We start from the raw sequence: 25,979 nt of genomic DNA on the forward strand, positions 1-25,979 counted from the left end.
CAGACACACACACATACACGCACACATACACACACACACATACACATACAACACACGCACATGTACACACACAAACACACATACACACAGAGACACACACACATACACGCACACATACACAGAGACACACACACATACACGCACACATACACACATACACATACACATACAACATATGCACATGTACACACACAAACACACATACACACAGACACACAGACACACACAGACACAGACACACACAGAGACACATGGACACAGACACACACAAAGACACACACACATATGCACACACAGAGAGACACAGACACAGACACACGCATAACACACACACACACACACACAATATCTGGCAACCAAAAACACTGTTGTTGCTCACATGCCAGCATTGAAACACCACCATAGAAACCAAATAAGGAAATTGAGTTACGGGGACCCTGAGGTCTGATAGTCAGGAAGCATCTGTGAATGTGGGATCCTGGGCTTACCTCCCAGAACGGACAAAGGCAGACTGCCTGCCACAGAACTCCATTGCCTGAGGGTGTGGCTCTGGACACAGTCCAGAAAGGAAGAGGCCAACATGCACAGTGGGCCTGGAGATGTAGCTCAGTGGTTGAGTGCTTACCTAGCATGTGTAGGACCTAGGTTCAAATCCCAGCACTGCAGAATAAACAAAACTCATAGTGGCCCAAACAAGAGGACTCAAATAAGCTGTGACAACTTCTCTCTGAGCAAAGAGACCTAGAGTCTGCTTCCTGTGACCTAGGCCCTATCCTCACTCAACCAGTCCATCTGCCCCCTCCCCGTCAGGGGACAGGCTCCTGGTCAGCCTCACCTGGTGGTGTGGAGATGGTGAACGAGCAACTCCTAGAGGATGCAGGAGAAGCTCCAGAGCTGAGGTTTGGAGAAACAGCTGTGGAAACAAACGCCAATTGGCCAGCATTTGTGAAGAGCTAGGACTTCTGGCATCAAACAGATTATTCTCTTAGGGAGATTTCACCCCTGGGAACTCAGACTGCTTTGTCAAGGTCAGGGGCTGATTCAGAACCATCATATAAGACTCTTATTACAACCCAACTTTTGATACAACTGGCCCAGCAAAGGGGTCCTGAGGTAATTTCCAACACATGGGGTCACATTGCTTAGCCTGCTGGGCCTGACCTCAGAGAACTTTCCAGAATCTGAGAACCTGCATTGCTCGACAGGAAGAGCATGTGAGGCTGTGCTTTCTAGATGCCATAGGACCAGTCTGATTTCCAACACTCTCCTTGACTTCCGAGGCCACTTGGACTTCTCTATAACAGCCTCAGCTTTGCACTAAGGAAGAAGAGGGATCACAGCACAGGGTGGCAAAGGATCCTTCTCTCTTCCAGAGTACCCGGGTCCTTGGATACCAGGCTGAGGGAGCCCAGGATGGCCTCCTCAGACCTTTTCTGGGGAGATGCCCACCACAGACAGTGTCTTCATCGGGAGGATGAAGATGTTAGACAGACTGTGCCATGCAAGGTTATGAGAGGGTCAGAGTGTATCAGTATCACACAGAGTTTCTCTGCATTAGAGCTAAGGACCCAGAAGTTCATGAAGGAGAGATGCTGAGATCAGATTAATAAATGGGCATCATGTGGAATGGCATTTGTCCACACATGGGCAAGTCCCCACAGGGCTGGTAAACAAAACCGGGGAGAGTTCTCAGGGGTAGAGTTAGGTAGCTGTTTTAGAACTCTGGAAGGTGAGAACAAAGGCTTCTTGAAGGAATCACGTTTGCAAGGCTTGGGCCTTTTAGAATCTGGAAGCCAAGGGGACAGGCCACTTGAAGCCTGCCCTCTTGGAAACAAGGTTGTTCTGTAGCTGGAGCCTGGTCCTCCCCTCCCTCCCCCAAGTCCAGCCTCAGAGAGGGGTCAGGGTAGCTACCTTCCCACTGCTGGTCCTCCCCTACCTGATGGGGCGTCTCCGAGGCTGCTCCTTGATCTCCTCCCGCGGCGGGTCAGGAACCGCTCGCTAACCAACTTGGCTTCTTCTAGAAGTGCCAGGTTTTTCTTCTTGTCCTCTTCTGAGATGCTGATGTCCGGCAGCTGGTCATTTACCAGGTCAATGACGTGCCCCAAGGGGTCTGCAGAGAGAGAATGAGCTCCCAGTGAGAGCCACCTCATCTTAGAAGTTCCGCCATCTTGGAACTCAGCCAAGTACCAATGTCAGGATAGGGGATATAAGGATAGACTGTGGCTTCCTCAGTAGGCTCTCTGGCTTGTAGCCTCTGCCAGAAAGGGTCATGAAGCACCTCTCAGTTCCCGGAACTGCCCTAACTCTGCTTTAGGGGGAGGCTTTCGAGGAGCCTCTCTTTATACTCTCTTCTTCCTGGGTTTTCTTCCTTCTGATCTGTTTCTTTTTGAGTCAGTCGATGTGAATCTAGGGATCAAAGGTGCCCATGCCCAGCTGCAATCCCAAAGTCACCTTTCCCTTCCTTTCTCCTACCCATACTGCCCAAACTGCCCCATCTCCAGGAGTACCCTGGTTGATCGAAGTAGATGACACTATGGCCTTGCCAGATGCTCAGGAAATAATGCTCACTCCAGACGTCTCCTTCTTCCTCAGTTTCCATGTCCAAGACCTGGCCCAGGCATAGCATTTACTTGTAAGTGTCCCTGGCTCCATTTCTATCCCTCCTCATTGACTCTCACTTGAACACAGGCCCCTGAAAAGGCCCCTGCCTTCAAGCCAATCTCTCCGACCCATAGTCTACTGCCTACAGAGTGTTCTTTCTAGCAGCTATGTCTGACCTTGCCATTCTCCTGCCTCATCCCTAATCAGAGTTCCCAGAGTTACACAAAAACTGGTCACCAATTTTGCTGGCTCTACATCCTCCTTCCAAGACCTTGCCCAGCTCCAGTCCTTCTGGGGCAAGCTCCCAGTCAGCCTCCCCTACCTCTATTCATGCCTCGTCCAGCAGTGGCTCTTCATTTTCACTGGGGAAACCCTCTGGATGACCATCAAATGACTCAGGGGGAGCTAGCCATCCCCACTCACAACTCTGCTTCAAGAAGCAAGGCTGAGTGGTAGTGGGTCCCAAACCAGCTTTGGCCAGTTGGGCAATGCCATCTAGGAATCAAATAAGGATGACCACATAAGGCTAGTGAGAAGCAGTTTTGGGGAATGAGAGGGAAGAAGGGCGTCACAGATAAGACGGAGGCCTGGAGGTGCAGCAGACCGTTTGTTTCCATGAATAGAAGGTCTTCCCAAAAAGAGAGCTCATATATGAAACGAGATGAGAGACGGAACGGTGGAATAACTAATAACCCAAATTAAGTACCTGGATCCAGCAGTGCCTGAGACCATTGGCCCTGAAGGAGGAGCAGACAATGGTGGAGGCAGACTACAAGAAGGCAGGGGCCGGGGAGAAATCTATTATTTTGGAGTAAGCTAATATGAATTGGGGCTCCATAGTTTTCAGTGATCATGACACATACACATGGCACAGCATCCAATTGCTACCGTACTCTAGGTGATTCTGCTTCTCGTCAAGTCTCTTCCTCCACCTAGAGTGCCATTCCTCCATCCTGTGTGTCCGTCTCTTTAAGATGAAATTCAGATGCCACTTCCCCTGGAATGCCTGAATATCTTTCCTCTTCTCTGGGGAGAAGTTGGCCCCTTCTTACCTTGGCGTCCTTGGTTCTCTCATGAAGGCCCCTTTATCAATTCTATCTACTCACTTCCCAACCTCCTTATAAAGTGTAATCAACACTGACTACAAAGCCCAAGTCTATGTGACCCCCTATCCTTCAATGGTCCCACAAAGGTGTGCAAAACCGTGAGTAGGAACCAGCAGGGGATCCTGGCTGCCCGCCTTTCACATGGGCACACTCCCGCTTTGCTGCGCACCTACCCATACAGCCCTAGAATTCTGATCTTTGAGCCCAGTGCTGATCACTTAAAGTCACTTCCGTCTGCTCTGACTTCCTCTTCTTTTTCTTTCTGACACTGAAACTAGACATCATTTCTTCTGGACCCAAACATGGAGGGGCTGATCTCCTTGGACTTGGGGAGAGGGAAAGGGGATGGGTCCAACTAAGCTCAGACAATTCATGCTTGCTGCTCAAGCACGTGCTCGCATTGACACAGCCCTTACCCACAGAAGTCAGCGAGGCAGTGGAGACCTTCAGGTGTCGGTGGGAAAGCCTGCGGTGGGGGCTGGGAGCCCTGAAAGACAGAACATGGTCATCCCGTTAGGAAATCTACTCGGAGGTGGACAAATGGGATGACAGTCTCTCAGGGTTACCCCCAAGGCATCATCCATGGCACACACAAGGGTCCTCTGTCACCTTGGGAGCACGTTAGGTGGATGAATTCCCAGTACCTTAGTCTTCCACATCAGAGCCCCTGGGAAGAACAATGACTCAGCAAAGTCTCCATGCCGCTCGGCTGCCCACTCAAGCTACCCAAGCCCACTCTCGAGGGCTGAAACTGTACTACAGTGTTTACTCCCTCTACAAATACAGCCTTTATGCCAAAGCTACCTTGTGGGAGCCTTACCAAGCATACATGGGGTCTGGTAGAGACAGGGATCATTTATTTTTGAAGGAGAAAATAAAAACACAGTTTCACTGCCCTGCAAAACGTGAAGCTCTTTTTGAAGACTTGTTTCTAATCATAAATGTGTGTGCCTGTGTGCATGTGCAGATGCATGTGGAGGCTAGAGGCGTCCGATTCTCCTGGGACTGGAGGTACAGGTGGTTGTGAGCCACCTGATTTGGGTAGCGAGAACCAATCTCAGGTCCTCTGCAAGAACAGGGTGCGTCATCTCTCCAGCCCATGAAGCTGTCTTTTGTCTGACTTAATTGGCTTTTTTCCACCTCCTCCCACATTGACTACGCATGTATGTTCATTTCTTATATCCTCCCTGGTATTCACTCTGCTCCTTTGCCTCTACCCTTAATTAACAGGTAAGAAGCTCACTCTGTCCTGTGATAATTACCCTCTTACTGTGGTGTTGCCTGTCAAACCCAGGCCTTGCACTTACGAAGCAAGCACCTTCCCACTGACCTGTATCCCTAGCCCCAAGGATTATCTTTCAAATTTATTAAAAGTGATATGCAGACAGCCTTATTCCAGCTAGATCAATTCAGGGTAAGGGAAACCGAGACAGTGGCATCCCTGTGACAGTGATCAGTGTCCCTCCCAAAGGATGACTGTCCATGGAGGACCTGCTTTGGCCATGATAGGGTTCTGCAGTTAAAGATCCTCCCCTTCCAGGCTTCTGTGGCAATGCCTGGACTGACATTATGAGACATTTCCATGCTATGATGTCTTGTGCTTAAAATCTAACCAGATGTCTTAAAATCTAGCAGTGGGTACAGGGCCAAATCCAAGAGCAAAAACATCATTTTGGGAAAGAAGATAATGAGGAAAAATCCTAGGTTCTCTTTCCCATTTTGAAAAACTGCTTGATAATGAGAGTTTTCACTTTTGAGATTAGGTCTCTTCTATCCCAGGGTGGATTTGAACTCTTCATGAAACCAAGGAAGACCCTGCACTTCTGATCCTCCTGCTTCCACATGAGTGTTTGGGTTACAGGTGTACCCCACCATGCCCAGTTTATGTGACACTGGGAATCAAACCCAAGGCTTAACCCTACCTTTGCAAGAAGTACTCAGTTGGTAAACTGAGCTATATGCCCAGCCCTCTTCATCAATACAGTGATTCCAAGAAAAAGAAGAAAGTATTTCTAGAGATGCAGGTATTTTCTCCCCACAAAGCATTGCTCGTCTGCCTGGGCTTCGTACCTCTTGACCAGATTTGTGTCAGTCTCTCCTCCAGGTGAACTGGCATCCCCCGTCAGGATGATTGTGGGAGGGCTGCAAAACGGTCCTGCAGAGGGAGAGTCCTGGTGGTTTTGAGCAAAACACAAATGGAGTTAGGCCTGGGCTGGGGGGAACATCCAGGGCCTGGAACTGCGGCACTTCGAACAGCGTGACTCCCAAGGCCACTGTCACAGGTCACCAACTCTGTATGTTGGTTTGTCTGTTTCAGCTTCATTAAGACATAATTTAGAAATGGAAATCACATATATTCAAGGTATGATATTTGATGGGAGTGTAGATTGTGACATGGCTACAGATGAATTAATGAACATATTGACTACCTCAGCGCCCTCTCTCTCTCTCTCTCTCTCTCTCTCTCTCTCTCTCTCTCTCTCTCTCTCCCCCCCTCCCCCCAACCCTCCCCCACCCTCTTCCTTCCTTGTGGGTGTGTGTGCTGCCGTGGGTGCTGGGAATCAAACCCATACGCTTAACTGCCGAGCCATCTCCCCAGCCCCTTGTTTCCTGGTTGTGGTGCAGCCCTTTAAACCAGCACGTCTTAGAGCTCATGGTGGAGCTTTCACAAATTCCCAGCATACACTGGTGCTAAACAAGAGATTTTATTTTAATTCATTGACACTCTGACTACTTTCCAAAGCAACCAACAAGAACCAAGTGCTTGGTTGTGACTCAGTCTAAACTGAGTGATAAGAAATCTTGGGTTCGTATTTCTGCATAGGAACTGTGGTCCAAAAGATTCTAGCCTGGCCTGCTTCAGTCATTCAGGCCTATGGACCCAAATACTTCCGCTACGGCCTCTCTGGTGGCTCAGCCTGGCCTGACTTTCTGGAGCACAAAGCATTTAGTTTTGGAATCTCTCTGACTCTCTTATTCTTGTTCACAAGTGACTCTTGCCATAGGAAGGTTAATCAACACCCATATAGTGTGCACAGGGTTTTGTCTCAACTGAGTATCTGAGTCCTGGGAATTGCCTTTTTGTGTCAGCCTTACTTAGAGCTCTTCTCATATGAATCCTCTGGCAAACAAAAAACTACCCTGGCTAAGATTTCATTTTTCTACCCATGAGCCATCCCTGTGGTAGAACTTTCATAAGTTCCCAGCATACGCTGGTGCTCAAAAAGAGATTTTATTTTAATTCATTGACACTCTACTTTCCAAAGCAACCAACAAGAAAACGTCAGCTAGAGAAATCTAAAAGCATAAAAACGCCGAGCAATCTGACGTCTGTAAGTGCCCAGAAGAGATAAAATAAACACTCCCTCTAGCGGCCTATGGTTGGCACCAAGCTAAATTGTTTGTCCTCGCACCCTGTGGAGCTGTGATCCCCCTAGGGCTGGCTCTGAGAAGTGCTGGCTTAAAGGGAGGTTCCAAAGCTTCATTCATTTTACCACTCCAAGGACATAAAAAGAGAATGAGTCTTGAGACTGGATGTGGACAAAACACCCATACACATAAAATTAAATTTTAAAGAAGGGGGCGGGTAAATGAATTAGCTTCTTTCTCCACCTCGTGTCCCCTTTTCTGCCCTTTACTTCGCACGTCACACACTCGCAACATCCACTTGTTTACCTCCCTGCCCATATCCTCCTTAGCCATCTCTTTATCTCTCCATGCAGCCATTCATCCCTCTCTCCACCAGTGCATGCACTTATTCGTGTCTCTTCTCATCCGTCCATTCATCCATCATCTCTATTGACCTACACAAATGCATGAGTTCATTCATGTCTCTTCCCCTGTCCACCTATTTACCCATATCCTTGTCTCTCCCACGCATTCACCCATCCCATTCTCTAAATATCTTCTTTATCATTGGTAAACTCATCTCTTTCCCTGGCTAACATTGATTTACCCATTCATACATCTCTTATCCATTCATCCGTTTGTCCATCCCTTTCTGTATCCTTATCCACTCACCAATTAACCCATCCATTTATCCATTAATCTCTCCCATTCTGCCCATTCATCTATCCCTCTATTTCCCTATTCATCTATAAATCTATCAGTCCATCTCTCTTCACTTCCTTCTCTGCTATCCATCCATTCATCCATACACTGCTCCCCAATCTATCACCAACCTAACCATTTATTCCTCTCCCCTCCATTCATCTACCCCCACACTTCCCGCAGCTCCTCTCACTCATCCTCTGCAGACTGTCTTAAAGTCCGTTTTATATCTGACTTACACCAATTTACAAACAAGTGTTGTGAGGAAAGGCCTTTTCTGAGGAGAGGGGACTGCTATGCTGGGAGTGGCAAGATTCTCCTGGTGCCCATGACGTTTGTGAAAACATGCACACCCCTACTTGCTACGCTGTCCATGTATCCAGCAAAGATTTCTGGAATGCCCACTGTGGGTCTATGCCTTGGCTGAGGAGACAAAGATAACGGAAGCAGATCTGAGATGCTTTCTGCTAGCGGATGGGTTGCAGGGGAAGGGGTGAAAGACCATTTCCTACTAGTTAGTGGCCTTTGAGACAACAGAGGGAACTGCTTTCTGGTTGGCATTTTCTCTGCCTTTTGGGACTTGCTGGGACCACAGGCACCCTTACTTGGAGAGGGCACAGAGCAGGAGTGACTGTCCTGATAGGCAAAAATCAAGCCAGAATTGATATATGCCACACATACATGGAATCCCGGTCACACACACATTATCAAGCCACTCACAACCCAGGAGGATTGAGGTCATCAGGAGGAAATCCCTCTGCTATACGGGTGACATTCTAAAAAGATCTCTCTCTCCCTCTCTCTCTCTCTCTCTCTCTCTCTCTCTCTCTCTCTCTCTCTCCTGTCACAGTATTCAAAATATATAAGCCATAAAATATAAGTGTTCTTTCACTAATTGGCTTACAGAATGATTGAGCAGACTGGGAACTTCTAACTTTCTGCCAAACTGTATTAAGGGACCATTCCTGAGAAATGTGGACTGTTTTCCTTCGTTTGTTTTTTCTTTTCTTTTCTTTACTCTAGACTGAAAGAAGTGTAGGATACATTACCAAGGAACACTCAGGAGAATTTTGCTAAGCTTAGTGCAATACAAATACCGACCCTTCTCCCACTTGGAGCTTCTAATGGAAGGCAAGGCTCCAGAAAGCTTGACTCTGGCAATATAAGTTATTGAATACAAAATACAGGGTATATTGTAAAGCATATAGGCAAACTCCTGGCTTGGGGACTATAAGAGCTTCACACTCAAGAATCACCACATTAGGCCATAATTTCTTCTTAGCAGCTATGTGGTCTTGAGCAAGTAGCCTTGTGTCTTGGTGTCTTGATCACCTCATCTAGATCACGGAGTTTCTATGAAAATTAAACAGGCCGAGTATAAACAGGCTCAGCATAAGAGCCTGAGGCCCTGAGTTCAGTTCCCAGAACTCCTGTCTAACAGTTCACAACTGCCTGTGACTTCAGCTCCAAGGAATCTGATGCACTACTCTGTCCTCTAAAGGCACTATGCACAAATACACACACACACGTGTGTGTGTGTGCACGTGCAAATAAATTCTTTAAAATTAAACAAACTGATATAGAAATAGTTTCCAAATAAAAGACAAGATTCCTAGTTATATTTACATTTCAAGTGCATAGAGGAGAGGTCTTGGGAGTGTGTCCCATTATTGCATAACCCTAACTACTTTCATTCACCGAATCTCAGCCCCAGTGGGAACCGCCACGGATCCACCCTTGGCACAGAGCAGTGCTCAGTATTTCCTTCACAGCTGAGTTTATCAGCTTTGGAATTTGATATCTAGGAAACTGATGCTCTTGATCTTGGGCCTGGTTGTCAATTTAGAGCTAAATCAGGAGTTCATTAAGGCATCAGATTGGCCCTTCTGGTAACAGAGCCAACAAGCACATCAACACCAACAACAACAACAACCACCACCACCACCACCACCACCAACAACAACAACAACAACAACCACCACCACCAACAACAACAACAACAACCACCACCACCAACAACCACCACCAACAACAACAACCAACAACAACAACAACCAACAACAACAACAACAACCACCTCCACCACCAACAACAACAACAACAACCACCACCAACAACAACAACGGCAACAACCACCACCACCACCACCAACAACAACAACAACAACGGCAACAACCACCACCACCACCACCACCAACAACAACAACAACGACGACAACAACCAACAACAACCAACAACGACGACAACAACCAACAACAACCAACAACGACAACAACCACCACCACCACCAACAACAACAACCAACAACAACAACCACCACCACCACCACCAACAACAACAACAACCACCAACAACAACAACAATGACAACAACAACCAACAACAACAACAACAACCACCATCAACAACAACAACGGCAACAACCACCACCACCAACAACAACAACAACAACCAACAACAACAACCACCACCACCACCACCAACAACAACAACCAACAACAACGACAACAACCACCACCAACAACAACAACAACCACCAACAACAACGACAACAACCACCACCACCGCCACCACCACCAACAACAACCAACAACAACAACAACCAACAACAACAACCAACAACAACAACAACAACAACCAACAACAACAACAACAACAACCAACAACAACAACAACAACAACCACCACCACCACCACCAACAACAACAACAACAACCACCACTGTCCAAGACATATGGTCACAAAAGCTCTGTCAGTCATTTTCACCTGGCTCCACACCTCTCTCACCAACTTCTTCTCAAACAAGAGATGTCCCATGTGGGTTACAGACATAAATGAAAAGGCAAACTCCCCAGACCTCTTGCACTTTGGCATTGTTCCAAACCCTCATGTTCTCTCATCCAGCCCATCAATTCCACAGGTTACTCAGCAACACATTAGGGGTAATGTGATGATTTGAATGTGGTTGGCCCTGGGAGTGACACTATTAGAAGGTGTGGCCCTGTTGGAGTAGGCATAGTACTGTGGGTGTGGGCTTTAAGACCCTTGTGCTAACTGCCTGGAAGCCAGACTTCTCCTAGCAGCCTTCAGATCCAGATGTAGAACTCTCACATCCTCCTGCACCATGCCTGCCTGGATGTTGCCATGTTCCTGCCTTGATGATAATGGATTGAACCTCTGAGCCTGTAAGCCAGCCCCAATTAAATGTTGTCCTTATAAGAGTTGCCTTGGTCATAGTGTCTGTTCACAGCAGTAAAACTATCTAACAGGTAATAATTTCCACTATCTTCCAACAATCATAAAAGGAAAATAAGAAGATGGAAAATCAGTCCATTGAATGTCACTTTGCCCTAAGACCGCACCAGACACTGGAAGACACACCTTCCCACAGTGCCACAATGTTTCTCCATTTGTCACTTTGCCTTTGTTGACGCCTGCCCTGATTTCCGATGTCCTTCGGATAATCTTCTCTTAGCCCTGCTATGCTGCACATGTCCTCATGGGATGTCTCTTCTTCCAAGAACCCCTGAATCCAGATGAGCAGAACACACAGCGGGAGGGAAGCAGGGTAGGGCAGCACTGCTTTGGGGCTCTTTTCCTTCTTCCTGGTCTGTGGACCCAGACTCCCCAGGGGTTCTTCTCTCTTCTCTGGGGATCAGTCAAGCTCCGAGGGGCTGTGCCACCTCCAGCAAGCTCACTCTGAGCACAAGCAGCAGGTCACATATCATTCCCCTCTAATAAATCTTATAGAAACATTTACATGTTTATTTTACTCATAAATTCCCAAGGGTGCAGGAGAGTTCCCTGTGCTCCTGAGCCCAGGGATAAATATAGAACGATGTCCGAGATGGGAATATGAGCTTCAAATCCTCAATATCACATGACTAGGGCCAGGCTAGATCTCTTTAGAAACAGCTCCAGGTCTAGCCCAGGCAAGTCTGGGGAATATGGTTGCTGTAATGGCCTCCTTGTGTGACAGTGAGACAGGGACCCTACTGCATCTGTGTGACTATGAGAGAAGCTAAATGGACCTACAGTGAAATCTCAGCTGGATGACCCCCCAGGGAGATATTTCATTTCTCTGATTTTGGTGTTTATAACCTTCAAATGAAGCTAATACTCCCCTAGACTGGCTTTAAAAACAAACACAGATAAAGCAGTAAGAATGATGACGGGGGACGGATGGGAGGAATACGCACATTGTTTGACCGTAACTGCAGTCTATCTGTTGTAGCCTGGAAGGCAGGCAAGGGACTCCCTTGGGAGGGGAATTTGTACTCTGAAGACAAAATAAAAAGATTCTCAGGGGACTCGCAAGTAAATGATCATTCCAGTGTCAGGTCCTGAGGCCATGGGAGAGAGGGTAAGGGTTTCTGTTGGGCATGCAACTCCTCCATGTAAACCGTGAGGGATATTTTTGCCCCACAACCCTGAAGGCTTGCTGCATAATGTATGTGCTCATTCTGCCTCTGTCAGTCTCTGTCAGTGTCCACTCAGTTCCCAGGAGGCACAGATCCATAGTCATCAGATTTTCCTGCTCTCTTTAGCTCTGGTCTTACTCTCAGGCTATCACACATTGTAGATCAGTACACAATGGGTGTTGACCATGCTTTGTAAAATGCTGCTCAGTCAGCCAGTCAGCCAGTCAGCCAGTCAGCCATCAGCCAGTCAACCTTGCATCCGGCATCATCTTCTGTCATCCCTTCTGGATGCTATTCCCTCTTCCATGTCTTCCTCTCCTCAATCTAAACATCCAACTACCCAAACTGTCACACGATCATCCATCCAGGCATCCGCCCAATCATCAATCCATCCATGCATTATCTACCTATACATTCAATCATCCAACCAGAATCCATCTCCGTTCCTTCTTCCTTTCCTTCTTTTTCTTTCTTTCTTTCTTTCTTTCTTTCTTTCTTTCTTTCTTTCTTTCTTTCTTTCTTCCTTCCTTCCTTCCTTCCTTTCTTCCTTCCTTCCTTCCTTTTTTCTTTATTTCACTCTCTCTTCCCTTCCTTTCTTCTAATCTTTCTTTCCTAAGATCCTACCATCCTCTAGGTCTGTGCTAAGAGTAGAGATACATGTGCAAAAGATGTGAGCCCTACCCCAGGTTGCTCACATACTGTTTGAGGAGAGACAGAAACAGAACAAGCCACTCTCTTGCTCACAATGGGAATTGTGGATGAGCCACCATCCTGACTGTAATCGCCATTTCTGAAATGCATTCTACTTTAGTTGATGTACTCCTATAGATGTCTCGTAGTTTGTATGCTGTGACAGTTCTCTTGACTCTTCTTTCCCAAGCCTCCTCTCCATCCAACCCTAAAAGGTGAAACATCAGTACCCACTCCCCACACCTGAGGCCACTGGTGCTCAGTACAGTGTCTTTACTGAAAGAAAGAAAGAAAGAAAGAAAGAAAGAAAGAAAGAAAGGGAGAAAGAAAGAAAGAAAGAAAGAGAGAGAGAGAAAGAAAGAGAGAGAGAGAGAAAGAGAGAGAGAGAGAGAGAGAGAGAGAGAGAGAGAGAGAGAGAGAGAGAGAGAAGGAAGGGAAGAAGGAATGGAGACAAAGAAGACAGGGTCATATGTGCAAGGAATCTTCAGTTTGAATCCACACTTAATTGTGATGTGGCTGTGTGACCCTTGGCAAATATGTAATATCTTAGGTCCAGTGCCTTCATCCATAATAAGGTGGTGATGATAATATCTAGCTTGTATCAATGAATGGCAGGTACCAACAATTGTTACCATCACCTCCTACACCAGATCCTAATGCCTCATTTAAACATCTGTGAAGATACTTCATTTCAGATCTTAAGTGGGACCATCTTAAAGGGATGTGATGACATAAGTGGATGCTGTGGTTCAAATACAAAATGTCCCCACAGGCTCACAGGTTGAAGACTAGGTCTCCAATTGATGGTACTGTTTTGGTGGGTATTGCAAACTTTAGGAGCGTGGTGACTAACTGGATAAAGTGGGGTTAGCTCACCAATGTCCTAGAAGAATCTTCCTTGTCACCACCTTTTTCCTGTCAGGCTTCCTGTTTCCTGCCCATCATGGGATGAGCAGCCTTGCTCTACCACATTCTCCCTGCCGTGATGTTCTCCCTCACTCTGAGCCCAAGGAAAACAGGAACAATAGATCACAGGCTAACACTTCTGAAAACATGACATGAAGAGGAATAACCTCTAAACTGGTCTCAGGTATCTTAATCATAGCTGTGGATGACAAATTACAGCAGTGGGGCATCTCAAGGAAGATGATGCCGCCATCTCAGGTGGAGGGTATAGGTACTTTCTTTCAGTTCTAAAGGTGGACTCACCTGGGTGTACACACTATAAACTAACAATGTCTGCCTCCTGGTATTGTGAAGCTACCTGTGCTGAGGACATACAACAGAGCTGGAAAATGGGGTGAGGGTTTTCACTGGGTGATTGTGGAAGGACATCTCTCCTCCAGGGGGTCCTTACAAGATTACAAGGTTTATATATGCATCGCTAATTTTATCTCCATCTCATTCTGATAGAGAATTGGTTATTTAAATCTTGTAGTAGTGAGTATTAATTGTCAACCTGACATCATTGAGGGTCATTTGGAATTGCCTGAATGTTAAGCATTGGTACTCTGCTATGCTGCTTACACCTATATGCCTGGGACCCAGGAGCATTCTCTATCTTTACGGAACCTTCTGACTGCTTAGGGGGTGTTACTTTTCATCTTGTCTCACCATGTGATGAGCTAAGAGCTCCAACTGCCTGAGGACTACACTGAGAGAGAGAGAGAGAGAGAGAGAGAGAGAGAGAGAGAGAGAGAGAGAGAGAGGAGAGAGAGAGAGAACTTCTGATGATACTATGGAGGCCCTTACCAGGATCTCCAATTCTGATCCCAAGACAAGGAGCCTGGTGGCTTTAAGACCAGAGGTCCCCAAGTTTCCACAGAGGGATTACCTCCTTAGAGCTTGTAACAGTTACATTTGTCACTACTGTTTCAAAATTCCCAAACAAAAGTAGCTTAAAGAAGGAAGGGTTGGCTTTGAGTCATGGCTTGAGGGTGCAGTCCATCATGGCAGAGAAGGCATGGTGGCAGGAGTGTTCTATTATCAGAGAGCAGAGAGCGATGGATGCTGGTGCTCCGCTCATCTCCTTTGATTCATTGTGGGAGCTCACCCCGTGGGATGGTGCTGCCTACATTCAAGTGCATCTTTCGTATCAGTTAATCTCTCTCTCTCTCTCTCTCTCTCTCTCTCTCTCTCTCTCTCTCTCTCTCTCTCTCTTTCTGGAAACAACTCACAGACACACCCAGAAGTATGTTTCCTAGGGGGTTCTAAATCCCAACAAGCTGATGGTTAAGGTTGACCATCACAGGGCCACACTCAGAGGGCTGCTTGTCCAGAGCCTATCTCAACCTCACTCAATTATTTAAAAACTTGGGATAGGAAAGGGAGGTAATGCCCCTGAATAGCCAATCTTCAGCCACAAGAGCTGCTGTGTGACTGGACAGCAAAGTCTGTTGGGAGCATCAAAAGCTGAAGCACAGAACAGATGCTTTGGGATAGCTGGAGTGCCTCAGAGCTGTGGCCTAAGCTAGGCTTAATTTGGCAGAGTGTGTTTTGGGGAGCCAGAGAGCCACATTGTGCTATGTTATCATCTGGCTGAGGAAGAATGAAGTCAGCAAATATCTTGAATAAGGTTTTGACCTGAGCTTGTGCTCCTGAGGGGACAGTTGTAGAGGGAGTTTGGTAAGACCCTCTGCCACAAGCTACAGTGCACTAAAAGTTAAATCTGTTACTTTGGATGCAAGACATAAAATAATCAACCCAGAATGCCTGGGAAACCCTCTTCCGCGACTGAACTTACATAGTGCCAGGTGGTGCTATGTAAGATAGTGTGGGAGAAAAGACACCAACCATCTTACCCAGTAAGGGACTCTACATGCTACAATACTGACATGCCTGGCAAGATGTGCCCACTGATGCAGTAGAGGTATAATTATTATATGATTAACAATCCTTTCTGGTTGGATGTGAGCCCTGATCTCCAGGTTGAGTTTTATGCCGGATGCTAGAAACCTGATCAAAAGTCCGTGACTTAGGGAGATTGTAGACCGTGGGGTAGAAACTACTGTTATTTTGCTAAGTGGTCATACTTTCCAACTGTCTTCTAAATATATATGTTTATGTCCATAGACTTGTGCTGCTCTCAATTTCACAAAGAAGCTTCTTTTCGCCATGGGTAGTAATTAATGCAGAGACTCATAATTGGTCAAGGTGCTGAGTAGCCATGAGTGCTCAGCTGTCAATGGGCCATCTTATCAACCTCCCACCATCCAAGGCTCAGGGAGGGAACAAAAAGAATGGAGGAATCAGTAGGAAGAAGAGATATAAAATGCTAACCTTTACATTGCATGGTAGTTGAACATACCAACTCACAGCAACTGTGCTTACCTACACAAGACCTTCATAAGATCAAGCTAGTCAAAATTCCAGCATGGTGAGAGAGGGACTCCCATACCTTTAGCAGAAGAACTACTGGCAGTTGGTAGCTATGGAAGAGGAAGAATCATTCTCCATCTGGAAAGCAGCTGCTAGTTGGTTGGCCATGCCTTCTTGTACATGTGGAATAAGTATCACTAAAGGAACTCAGGTAGCTATTAATAACAAAGGGTACAAGAAATGGGTGGGCACTATGGAGAATTGAAGGGTGGAGTGGTGGGTGAATAGGATCAAAATACATTGTATAAATGTAGGAAATGTTCCCGAAGAGTAATTTTTTAATCTAAAGCTAAATGTATTAATATAGTTGAATAGTTTCCGGTGCCTGGATGCCTATCATTATCAAGTGGCCTTGTGTGCTGGGAGGAAAGACAGAAGTGTAGTAGTAGTGAATGCTGACAACAGAAAGGCAGATGCTCTGTCCATGAGCTATAGCAACCTTTTCCTAGAGACTTCTAGAAACCCCCAAAGGAGAAAAGAACTTGGGCAAGTAGAACCCAAGGTCTTACACTGGGCCCCTACACCCCACGTGTGCCAAGTATGACAGAATGCATGCTGTCCCAATGAGTCAGCTTCTGAAGTAGTTTCTGGTGACAGCTCAGGAAAACACTGATGATTTGGTCACATTGCATCTGGGGTCTGCGGCTGCACAGTGAAAAAGGGACAGACCAGTATGCATCCTCCATGCTTTCTGCTCCAGGCCCCTGCCTGACTCCCCTCAGTAATGTACTGATACTTGGAAGTGAAACATAAAATAAACCCTTTCTTCCCCAGGCTACATTTTATCATGGTATTTATCACAGTAACAAAAAGCAAACTAAGACATAGTGATCTAGGACCCTTCCAGTCGATAGCCTGTCGTTCTGTGGTCCCTAAAGATTCCAGGCATGTGTCCCAACAGCTTCAATTCAGTCAGCACCTTGAGTATAGTCCCTGTGTCCTTGCCTGGGCCCGGGCCCCAGAGAACGCATGCTGCCAAGAACTTACTGCAGGGTCATTGCCAGAAGCCTTTGCTACACTGTAGGGATGGATTACAGCTTCCAATTAGCAGCTGCAGTGAAGAGAACAATCTATCTCTCCCTCTTCAGGGGTTTTGATGTGAGGACTCAGCTAGTACTCAGGCTAGTGGTGGGAAACAGAGGCTTGGGACCAGAGTATTCAAAACTAGGGCTGGACCCCAGGGAGCTATAAACTTGGAAGGATGCTCTGTCCCTTGCCTGTTTTACAGAGTGGGAATTTACACAGAACGGGGACTTCCGGCTGAACCCTGGCCAGCCTTGCTTTCCTGCTGCCTGGCTTCTGTACTCCCAGGGAGTCAGGCTTCTGCCCCTGGAGGCTCCAGCTAGCTTGGGAGATCTGAAGCTCCCCTGTGGCTGTGCTGCCTCAGGAGCCCAGTGTGGGCAGAGGCTCTTTACTAACCATGCCTAACTGGCTTCCAGAGAACTCAGAGAGGCCCAGAGCCTGGTAGCAAGACCAGAAAGTAAAAGAATGAGAATCTCATATGGATCTTGAACCTCTGTGTAAGGGTCTAAACCACCTCAGAGCTGAGCTGAGCAGGCTGAACAGAAGTGGCAACAGCTAACGCTTGTTCAAAGTAGCATACAGGGAATCACAGGGATGAGAAATCTAACAGACTTGGCTTCCAGGTTTCTGGATGAGGATGCAGAGGGGCTGGGAGGCCAATGTTGTCAGAACACAGAGATCATAGTCTTAAACCCTGTTCTCTCTTCTCTGAGGGACCTGGGTCTCCTGGATCCCAGTTGGCTTGAGTCCCTCAAGCATCCTCCTCCTCCAGGTTCATTGCTGTCTCAGCTATTGCAAGTTGCCAAACCTTTCAGAATAGCTTCAGATTCCTACAAGTCCAGAGACAGAATCACACCTGAAAAGCCTTCAGAGACCATCAGAGCCCACCTCATTATTTGTAAATATTAGTTCTGGCTCCAGCTTACAGGTAGGCGTAGCTTGTGGGGAACTGGTATTCGGGGCTCCTACTGACCACTCAAGGGTCTTACCATTGACTCTACAGCTAGCTCATGGGTTCCTCCCAATGCTGTACCTCTAAGGAGCTTCACCCAGGCCTGGCCCTCATACAGCTGGACTTACAAGCAGCTAACAGATGTCTGGATGGGTACTAGGAACTGGACTCAGGTCCTCTACAAGAGCAGCATCTTCTCTTAAATGCTGAGAGCTAAAGACGTAGGAAGAATAGGACTCCAATTGTTCTTCATCTAGGGATGAGACTGTATCTTGGCTAATCTTTTATTATACTAGCTTTGGGAGTGCTTTTATTTGTAAGAGGCACAAAGGTCTCAGTGCTCACAGACAGAGAACCTGGAATGTCAAACACACAGGGTTGTTCTTTCTAAAGAAAGGATGTATGACCTGCTATCTAAACACGAGGCTGGGAGAAGATGTGGTTAATAGTCTTTGTGCTTTATGCATGACCAAGACCACACTGGAATCTCCCCTAGACCCTTATCAAAAGCTTGTTTTTCTCAATCTATAGAACCCATTTAGTGGATGGTGTCACATGGACTTTACAAAGAGTTTTGATATAGTCACATCTGAACTTTATTTAGCTTCATTTGTGCTTGATTGTACACACAGGATTGAGTTAATTATCACCAGGGACATTTTCACCAAATTGTCCTGTGCTTAAATATGCCTAGAAGAAACCACTCCAAGTCAGACTCCAAAGTTTGAACCAACATGGCTACTTAGTCATGTTCAATTAAACTACCGTCTTGCCTCCCATAGATGCTTATTTTGCTGGCCGTGGTGGTCACAAAAACCCATATTCATTTTTGGGTCAACTGAGGAAATTGCCCAAGATTTGGGATCCTGGTTTTACATGAGAATTAGTGTGGTTCCGTTGTTAGTAAGGGTACCATAAAGGTCAGGGAAGAACACAGAAGTGACAGAGTTAAAGAAAGATGGATGGAACAGTCACACTTGAATCTGCTCACCAGTGTCTGCCTTCTGCTGTGACCCCCTTTCCCTTCCCCCAGCCGTCAGCTGCCTTGAGGGGTGCTGATGATCAGCACCCACTATGGCTCAAGACGCCCCAGGATGGTCGTGGACCTTTCCCTAGAACCTTGAACTGTGGTCTGTAGATGGAGATGGGAGTGCAGCTCATTTTTACATGTTCAAGTAAAAGACATTTTCCCACCCCTGAGCTGCCAAGGTCACACCTCAAACTCATGGACCTGGAATGTGAAGATACGAGGAACTATTCATTTCTAAATGATTGCTTAGTCCTCACTGTTACAATATGTCAGAAAGTCAATGCCATCACGGTATGAAAACGCTCACTAGGAATCTGCCCATCTGGTAAAAATGGTGCTCATTCACACGCTCTTCTCTTGCTTAGCAAGCCTGTTTCATCTGGCGCTGGTCAGTGTGGGACCACAGTCGGATGCAAGAGGACAGCACAAGTTCAGTGCAAACCAACTGTAAAGTTCAAGTCAAAGTAAATAATGCTGGTGACCTTCATGAGCAAGGCCTTTCATCTGAGAGGATCGGATGGAGCTGGGCCAGTGACCAGATAAAGAAAATATGATTGTGATGGAAAGATGGGTTCTTCAGAAGGGAATGACTTCAGTACTTGGGGAAATGGGTATAGCCTTACACTTTAAACATTCTCTTGGTGGTGTTGCTATAAAACAAGATGTAAAGGATGTGAGATTGCGTGATCACATTGTTTGGTTGACAGAAAAAAAAATAAACAGGCTGGAGAGATGGTCCAATCAGAAAGCCCCTATTGTGCAACCATGAGAACTTGAGTTTGTCTCCTTTAGCACCCACAAAGAAAAGGACAGGGATAACGTGAGAAACAGCCAGGGAGACCCCTAGGAATTTCTGGCCAGCCAGTCTTATTAAATTGATGCGTTCCAGGTTCAGTGAGAGACCCTGCCTCAAAAAAGTAAAGTGGAGAAGAAGAAGGCAACATCAACCTCTGGCTTCCATGTACAAGAACACACATGCATACACTACAAAGATAAAACAAATAATATACCAACAGCAAAATGTTTGACTCTTGGTTCAACTTGAGAATTAACATAATCTATTCTTTATGATACATATAAAGCCAAAAATTACTGAATCTTATTTGCAAAACAAAGGCTCAATGATACCTTCTTTGCTGTTATTTGTCTGGGGTTTTGTTTTTCTTTGAGATAGGGTCTCAGTCTGTAGCCTAAGCTAGTCTGGAACTCATCACAATCTGCTACCTCAGTTTCCTGAGGTTGGGACTACAGGCCACCATGCTGGCCTCATTGAAGGTACTCTTACTGAACATTTTGAAATTTATTTTTATTTTATCATCATTTTTTACTGAAACCCTTTCCTATGAACTTTTGGTTGCCTGCTATATCTTTCTCAAGTGTAGGAGGGAGCATTTTTGGGCCAAGGTGATTTGACTTGTCACAGTCATTTACTCTCTAGATGGTTTCATACTCAGGATTCACGGGACCCTGGCCGCCTAAATAAACTCAGGATAGCATATTCTTCATAGTGAAAGCCACACATCTTCCCCAGGCACCCACTGCAGCCTACACTGGCTACCCACTATGCCAGTTTGAAAGCTGTGGCCTCAGCCCAGAATGCTTAGCTTGGCCCCCACCCAGGCTAGCCATGGGCAGGAAGGGGCACTTACTTGGGTCTGGGCTGCCTGTGGCTCTCCGGGGGGCTCCTCATCCTCAGGAATGTGGGGCATGGCAGCCGCCTGGTTGGAGTGGCTGTGCGTGCCTGGAACCTCTGCTGTGACAACCCCAAAGATGCTCCAAGAGGCTTGGGCTCCGCAGGCTGGGGAGACGCCAAAAGGACAAGTCAAACTCCTTCCCATCCCTGTTCCAAGCTGGGTTCCCTTTCCAGGATCCAAGAGCCACAAATCAGCTGTTTGGTTTTGCATCAACACCAGAGGTCAGACGAGGCGAGGCTGGGAGCAGGCATTGGGAATTGCACTGCCTCCTGCTCTCTGGCTTTGTTTACATGGGCAGAGGTGACCTTTTGCATCTAAGTTGGTCCTTACAGTAAACATAGCTATTCCAGAAGAGAAACATGTCAGCTCCGCAAAGCTATAGCTAAGGGAGGACAGTTCATTGAGATTAGATACCATCTATTGAGCTCCGACCGACTGCATGACTTCCATTACCAAATTGACTCCCAGTGATGACCTTGGATGTAGGTAGGCATCAATAGTCCCATTCTACAGCTGAAGGAAGAGCCTCTCAGGTTGGAAGCCATTTGTCTTAAGTCACAGAGAAAACTGTTTGTACCCAGGTCTTCCTGATTGGAGGCCTATACAGCCGTTCCTGTGGCCTGCCTCCTCCCTAGGGGGAGAACAAAGGACAATGCCATTAACTGAGTGAGCACTGTGTCACAGGTCCTAGGTGAGAGTCTGCTGAGTGATAGAGCCCCTAGGAATGTCTGCTGTTTCCCATGACATCCCTTTCTGCTCCACAGAGAGGGTCTGGAACATTCTCTAAACCAGAGTGCTGCAATCCAGGTTGATACCTGGCATTAGCTGCAGGACACTGCAGCCCCCGGACCTCTAAGATGGGGAAGGTGTCTGATTCGCTATGAAGATTCAAAATATCCATTTAAAATGGTGGTTGCTTTGTTTCTAAAGAGTTGGAGACATTTAGACCAGGAGCTGTTAAAGGGGGGTGCCATCTTGGCTTTTGCATTTATTCTAATAGGTACCCAAAGCAGAATTGAAGCATTTGGGGTGACGCTTGCTGGTCATCTTGAAAATCTCATCTCAACTACAGTATTCATGCACTGAATTCTCTTCCTTCCTTCTTTCCTTCCTTCCTTCCTTTCTTTCTTTCTTTCTTTCTTTCTTTCTTTCTTCCTTCCTTCCTTCCTTCCTTCCTTCCTTCCTTTCTGATTTAAGACAGAGTTTGACATATCTTTGAGAGTTTGATATGTTGGCTTCAAACTCATAGCTGAGGCTGACTGATTCCCCTTTCTTCATCTTCCAAGTGCTAGGATTCCAGGAATGTGCCTCCACACCTGGCTGAATCAGTCATTCTTTCTCCACAAACAATCTTTTTACCAGGCCTGTGCCTATGCTGTGACACAAAGAGAGAGGGGTGTAGTTTTTGTCCCTCATGGGGTCCTGAGTCCAGTATCGGAAGGCAACTGAGAACGTGGTTGATGTAAACACCTCAGAATGTGGAGTTAGGAGACCTCAAGCAAGACTCCCTAACTATGCAGGCTGAGTGCATGAGATGTGGTTTTAGGGATGGCTCTACATTATGAGGGGAGTTTGAGCTGAGTCATAATACAGAAATAAGAATGGAACTTATCTATTTGCAGAATAGCCTCAGGGCTGAGCACAGTAAATGAGCTGGCGGAGAAGAAGCCGTGCTGGGCTTAGCTCCAAACAGAGTTATCCTGACTCTAGAGACTAAAAGCTATGGGGCCAGGATCACGATCTTTCATCCTCAAAGGCTACTGGATGAAGGAACTGAACATCAAGTTTCCCTAAAAGATGAGCTGTTGGAATAATTTCATTGTCTTTACTTAGATGCTAGCATGAGCAGCAATGACATCAGGAGTGCTGAGGGGACCGCATGTAATGAGAGGAATCAAGGGAAACGAGTTGGCTCTCCTTCTCAGGTCACGTCACTGACTCATCCCCGCAAGTCAACCTATCTTAATAGGAATAGTTTCCAAAGTCCAAGAGACAGCTATTCCACTTTCTGTTTAGGTCTTAATTTACACAGAGCATACTGTGTACTAAAGATTCAGACAAGCAAGACCATGTTCAGAAAAGAAAAAGAAAATTCTACGAGGCAAGAATTTGTGTTTAAGAGCTCAAAATTGGCCTGAAGAAATGACTCAGTGGTTAAGAGCACTGACTGCTCTCTTAGAGGTCCTGAGTTCAAATCCCAGCAACCACATCGTGGCTCACAACCATCTGTAATAAGATCTGATGCTCTCTTCTGGTGTGCATGAAGACAGCTACAGTGTACTTGTATATAATAAATAAATAAATCTTTTTTACAAAAAGAGCTTAAGACTTTAGCCCAGGCCAGAGAAACTGCAAGGGAAAATCAATCTCTTCTTAGATATCTAAAAGGTAGTCATGTGTCCCCGAGGTCTCCAGAGAACAGGTGTATGGCCGAGTGAGGGACCTTCTAGTGGCCAGAGCCAGTTAAAGATGAAACAGACCACAACTTCAATGTCAAGAGTTTGCTGTTGTTGGGAGACTTTCAATATTGGCTGGCTCCAGGGGTCACAGGAATGCCGACCATGGCTTTTTCCTACTCTGAAGTCCCAGATTCTATCTAGACACAACCAACCAAAAGGACCTCCCAGCCCAGGGTCCATTCAGAGGTCCTAGGATTATAAAGCCATACCAGAAACACCCCCTTCCCTAACTCTCCTCTTCCCTCTCTTGAAGACAGACCTCTGCCAGTCCCAGGCCAGCCAGAAACCAAGTGTCAAGAATGAGGTCATACACACCATGGTGGGGAAGACAAAATGGAGGCTGGCTGCAGTCTCATAGGTGAACAAGATGGAGCTCTGAGGCTCTATGTGAACCCCTGCAGGCCTGCTGTGGGCCATCCCCATGCTACTCAGGTTCCGTGTGCTTTCCCACCCATTATTATAAGCTTGCTGCTTAAAATAGCAAGGTTACAATCCCAGTCCAGTCCCCAGGGTGACATCTGGGGGGTCTGTGGGGACTAACAGGCGTGTAGACCTCATATCCATCACAGCTTGGTTTGGAATACAGCCTCCAGGAAGCCATGGTCTGGAGTGCCAGCCCATAAAAGGAGAGAACACTGAGTCATGCTTGCCTCTCTGCCTCCCTTTCAATCCACTTCCAAATATTTCCTAAAGCTTCTCCAGCCAGGTCAGGTTATGTGAGTCACGCCAAGAACCAATTAGCTCTTTGGATTCTATTCATCTGGCCTCTTAACAATAGTTAAATAGAACCAGGTCCATCTTACAGGGAAGAAAACTGAGGCATAGAGGAGAGAAACAAACAAGACAGGGTTCCGTTACCTTTGTACATAGGGTAAACTACCCAAGAGCCTCTGCTGGGATAATCATCCAATCATTTGTGTAAGTGAAGAGGCTAAGGGTCCCTAAACCATCCTTAGATATTTTACTTGCTTCATGAAAGAAAGCAAAATGAAATGCCTTTGACATCCATATGTCAAGTTTCCCTACTGGGTATCCAACACGACTATGTATGGTCACGTGCTCATGCTTAACCCCTACAGGACAGGGTGTTTATTTATTTAGTTTTGCTTTCGTGCAATGCTGGGAATTGAACCCAAGGCTTTGAACACGCTAAGCAAATGCCAGCCTCACACTCATACCCCAGGAGCAGGGGCTCATGAAGCTTTTCTGAAGCCGTCCTTCTCCCCTGACCTAGCTGTACCCCAGCCATTTTCTGTAGGTTGTGTTACTTTCATTTAATATAATAAAGCACCGAGGCAGAGAAACAATCAGCAAGGCCGTGCAGCTAATAAGTCTGAGTCCAAAGACATCATCTTGTCTCTTACCTAGGGGACAGCCAAAAAGCCTCGTGTGAGCCCCACCCCACTCCAGGAGGGAGAACTGGGGAATAACCTCCCGGAGGCAGGGAGAGGAAGTAACACTGAACCTTTGGTTGCCAAGCCAAAGGTATCTTATAAGGGTAAAGGGAGGGGCCCAGCTTTGGGAGATGGCTCAATAGTAAAGTGCTTGTCGCACAAGCATGAGGACCTGAGTTCAAATCTCCAGAGTCTACATAATAGTGGATATGATAGCAGGTATCTGTGATCCCGTTGCTTCTTAGGAAAGACAGGGGGAGAAGACAGGAAAATTCAAGACGCTGATAGGCCACCTTGCCTGGTGTATGTAGCACAAATGAGGTAGAAGACTAAATGACATTTGAGGTTGTCCTCTGACCTTCAAGTGTGAGCTTGCCCACACGTGTACTTGCCCAGACAAGGTCCAAGCTTGAGGTTTCCTGTCCCTGGTATGTCGTGTAACGATGTGTTCGTTTGCTGTGAGAGGCAGCGGCCCACTCATTGGACTCACTTCTTACTCTTCTAGTCACACAACTGTCCAGACACTTGTCATTGAACCATTCATTCCAGGAAGCCTCACATGAAGGTCAAAAGCATAGGTTCTGCCCCATAAGGTTCTGCCTTAGAATCCTGTGAGCTGTCGGGGGACAGAAGTGGGGGAAGGCAGGAGGGCTCTGGAAATAGAGGCCACAATTTATTCTATTCCCAGCAGCCATTAGGGGCTTCCTGTGCTCACTGTCCTGGGGAACCTGAAGTATCTAGAGTAGATATGGGAAATTCGTCCCACCTGGTAGGTCCCATCGGCCTGCAAGCACCAGGCCTCCTTCAGGAGTCAGGGGAGACAGGAACCGTGTTTATGGAAATACTCTCGGTGTTTTCAGCCTCCCTGGCAGGTGGCAATGGATGTTCTAACACTGGTAACACGATTAGTCCCATTTGGCAGATGACAGTGGCCTGAAGACATCACCTAGGAATTGCAGTGGCAGGCAAGCCCAGTATATCTGCCTGACTCTGCAGCTCCCTGTGGGGCCAAGCCTGCTGGCCTCTCTCAGAGCCCTGTGACCTGTGCAGAAAAGATCAAACTCCTCCCTTGAAGCCACAGTGTCCCAGGAGCATGGCTTGCATGCTGTGTGACTCCAACTAGCTCTTTTAATCTAGGAGAGCTGAGAGGTTCTGTGGGAAGCAAGGGGTTAAGCAAGCTT

The 25,979-nt window shown here is 46.7% G+C and overlaps 1 protein-coding gene across 7 annotated transcripts in view; it reads right to left on the reverse strand.

The window, feature by feature from the left end:
* Positions 1–25,979, reverse strand: part of Irag1 (inositol 1,4,5-triphosphate receptor associated 1) — a 112,531-nt gene that overhangs the window by 57,476 nt on the left and 29,076 nt on the right. For 3 of the 7 annotated variants that reach the window (XM_006230047.5, XM_008759729.4, NM_001105210.1), the window contains 5 exons: positions 20,901–21,049; positions 5,778–5,878; positions 4,124–4,194; positions 1,937–2,110; positions 836–913 (listed from right to left, as the gene is read on the reverse strand). In XM_006230047.5, the coding sequence (XP_006230109.1) occupies positions 836–913; positions 1,937–2,110; positions 4,124–4,194; positions 5,778–5,878; positions 20,901–20,960 (484 nt within the window). In that variant the 5' untranslated portion in view covers positions 20,961–21,049. Of the gene's footprint in view, positions 1–835; positions 914–1,936; positions 2,111–4,123; positions 4,195–5,777; positions 5,879–20,900; positions 23,185–25,979 lie in introns of those variants that run through there. The other 4 variants (XM_063262919.1, XM_063262927.1, NM_001105211.1 and 1 more) reach the window with 3 other exon arrangements.

This window comes from Rattus norvegicus, chromosome 1 (assembly GCF_036323735.1).
Source record: "Rattus norvegicus strain BN/NHsdMcwi chromosome 1, GRCr8, whole genome shotgun sequence".
NCBI lineage: Eukaryota > Metazoa > Chordata > Mammalia > Rodentia > Muridae > Rattus > Rattus norvegicus.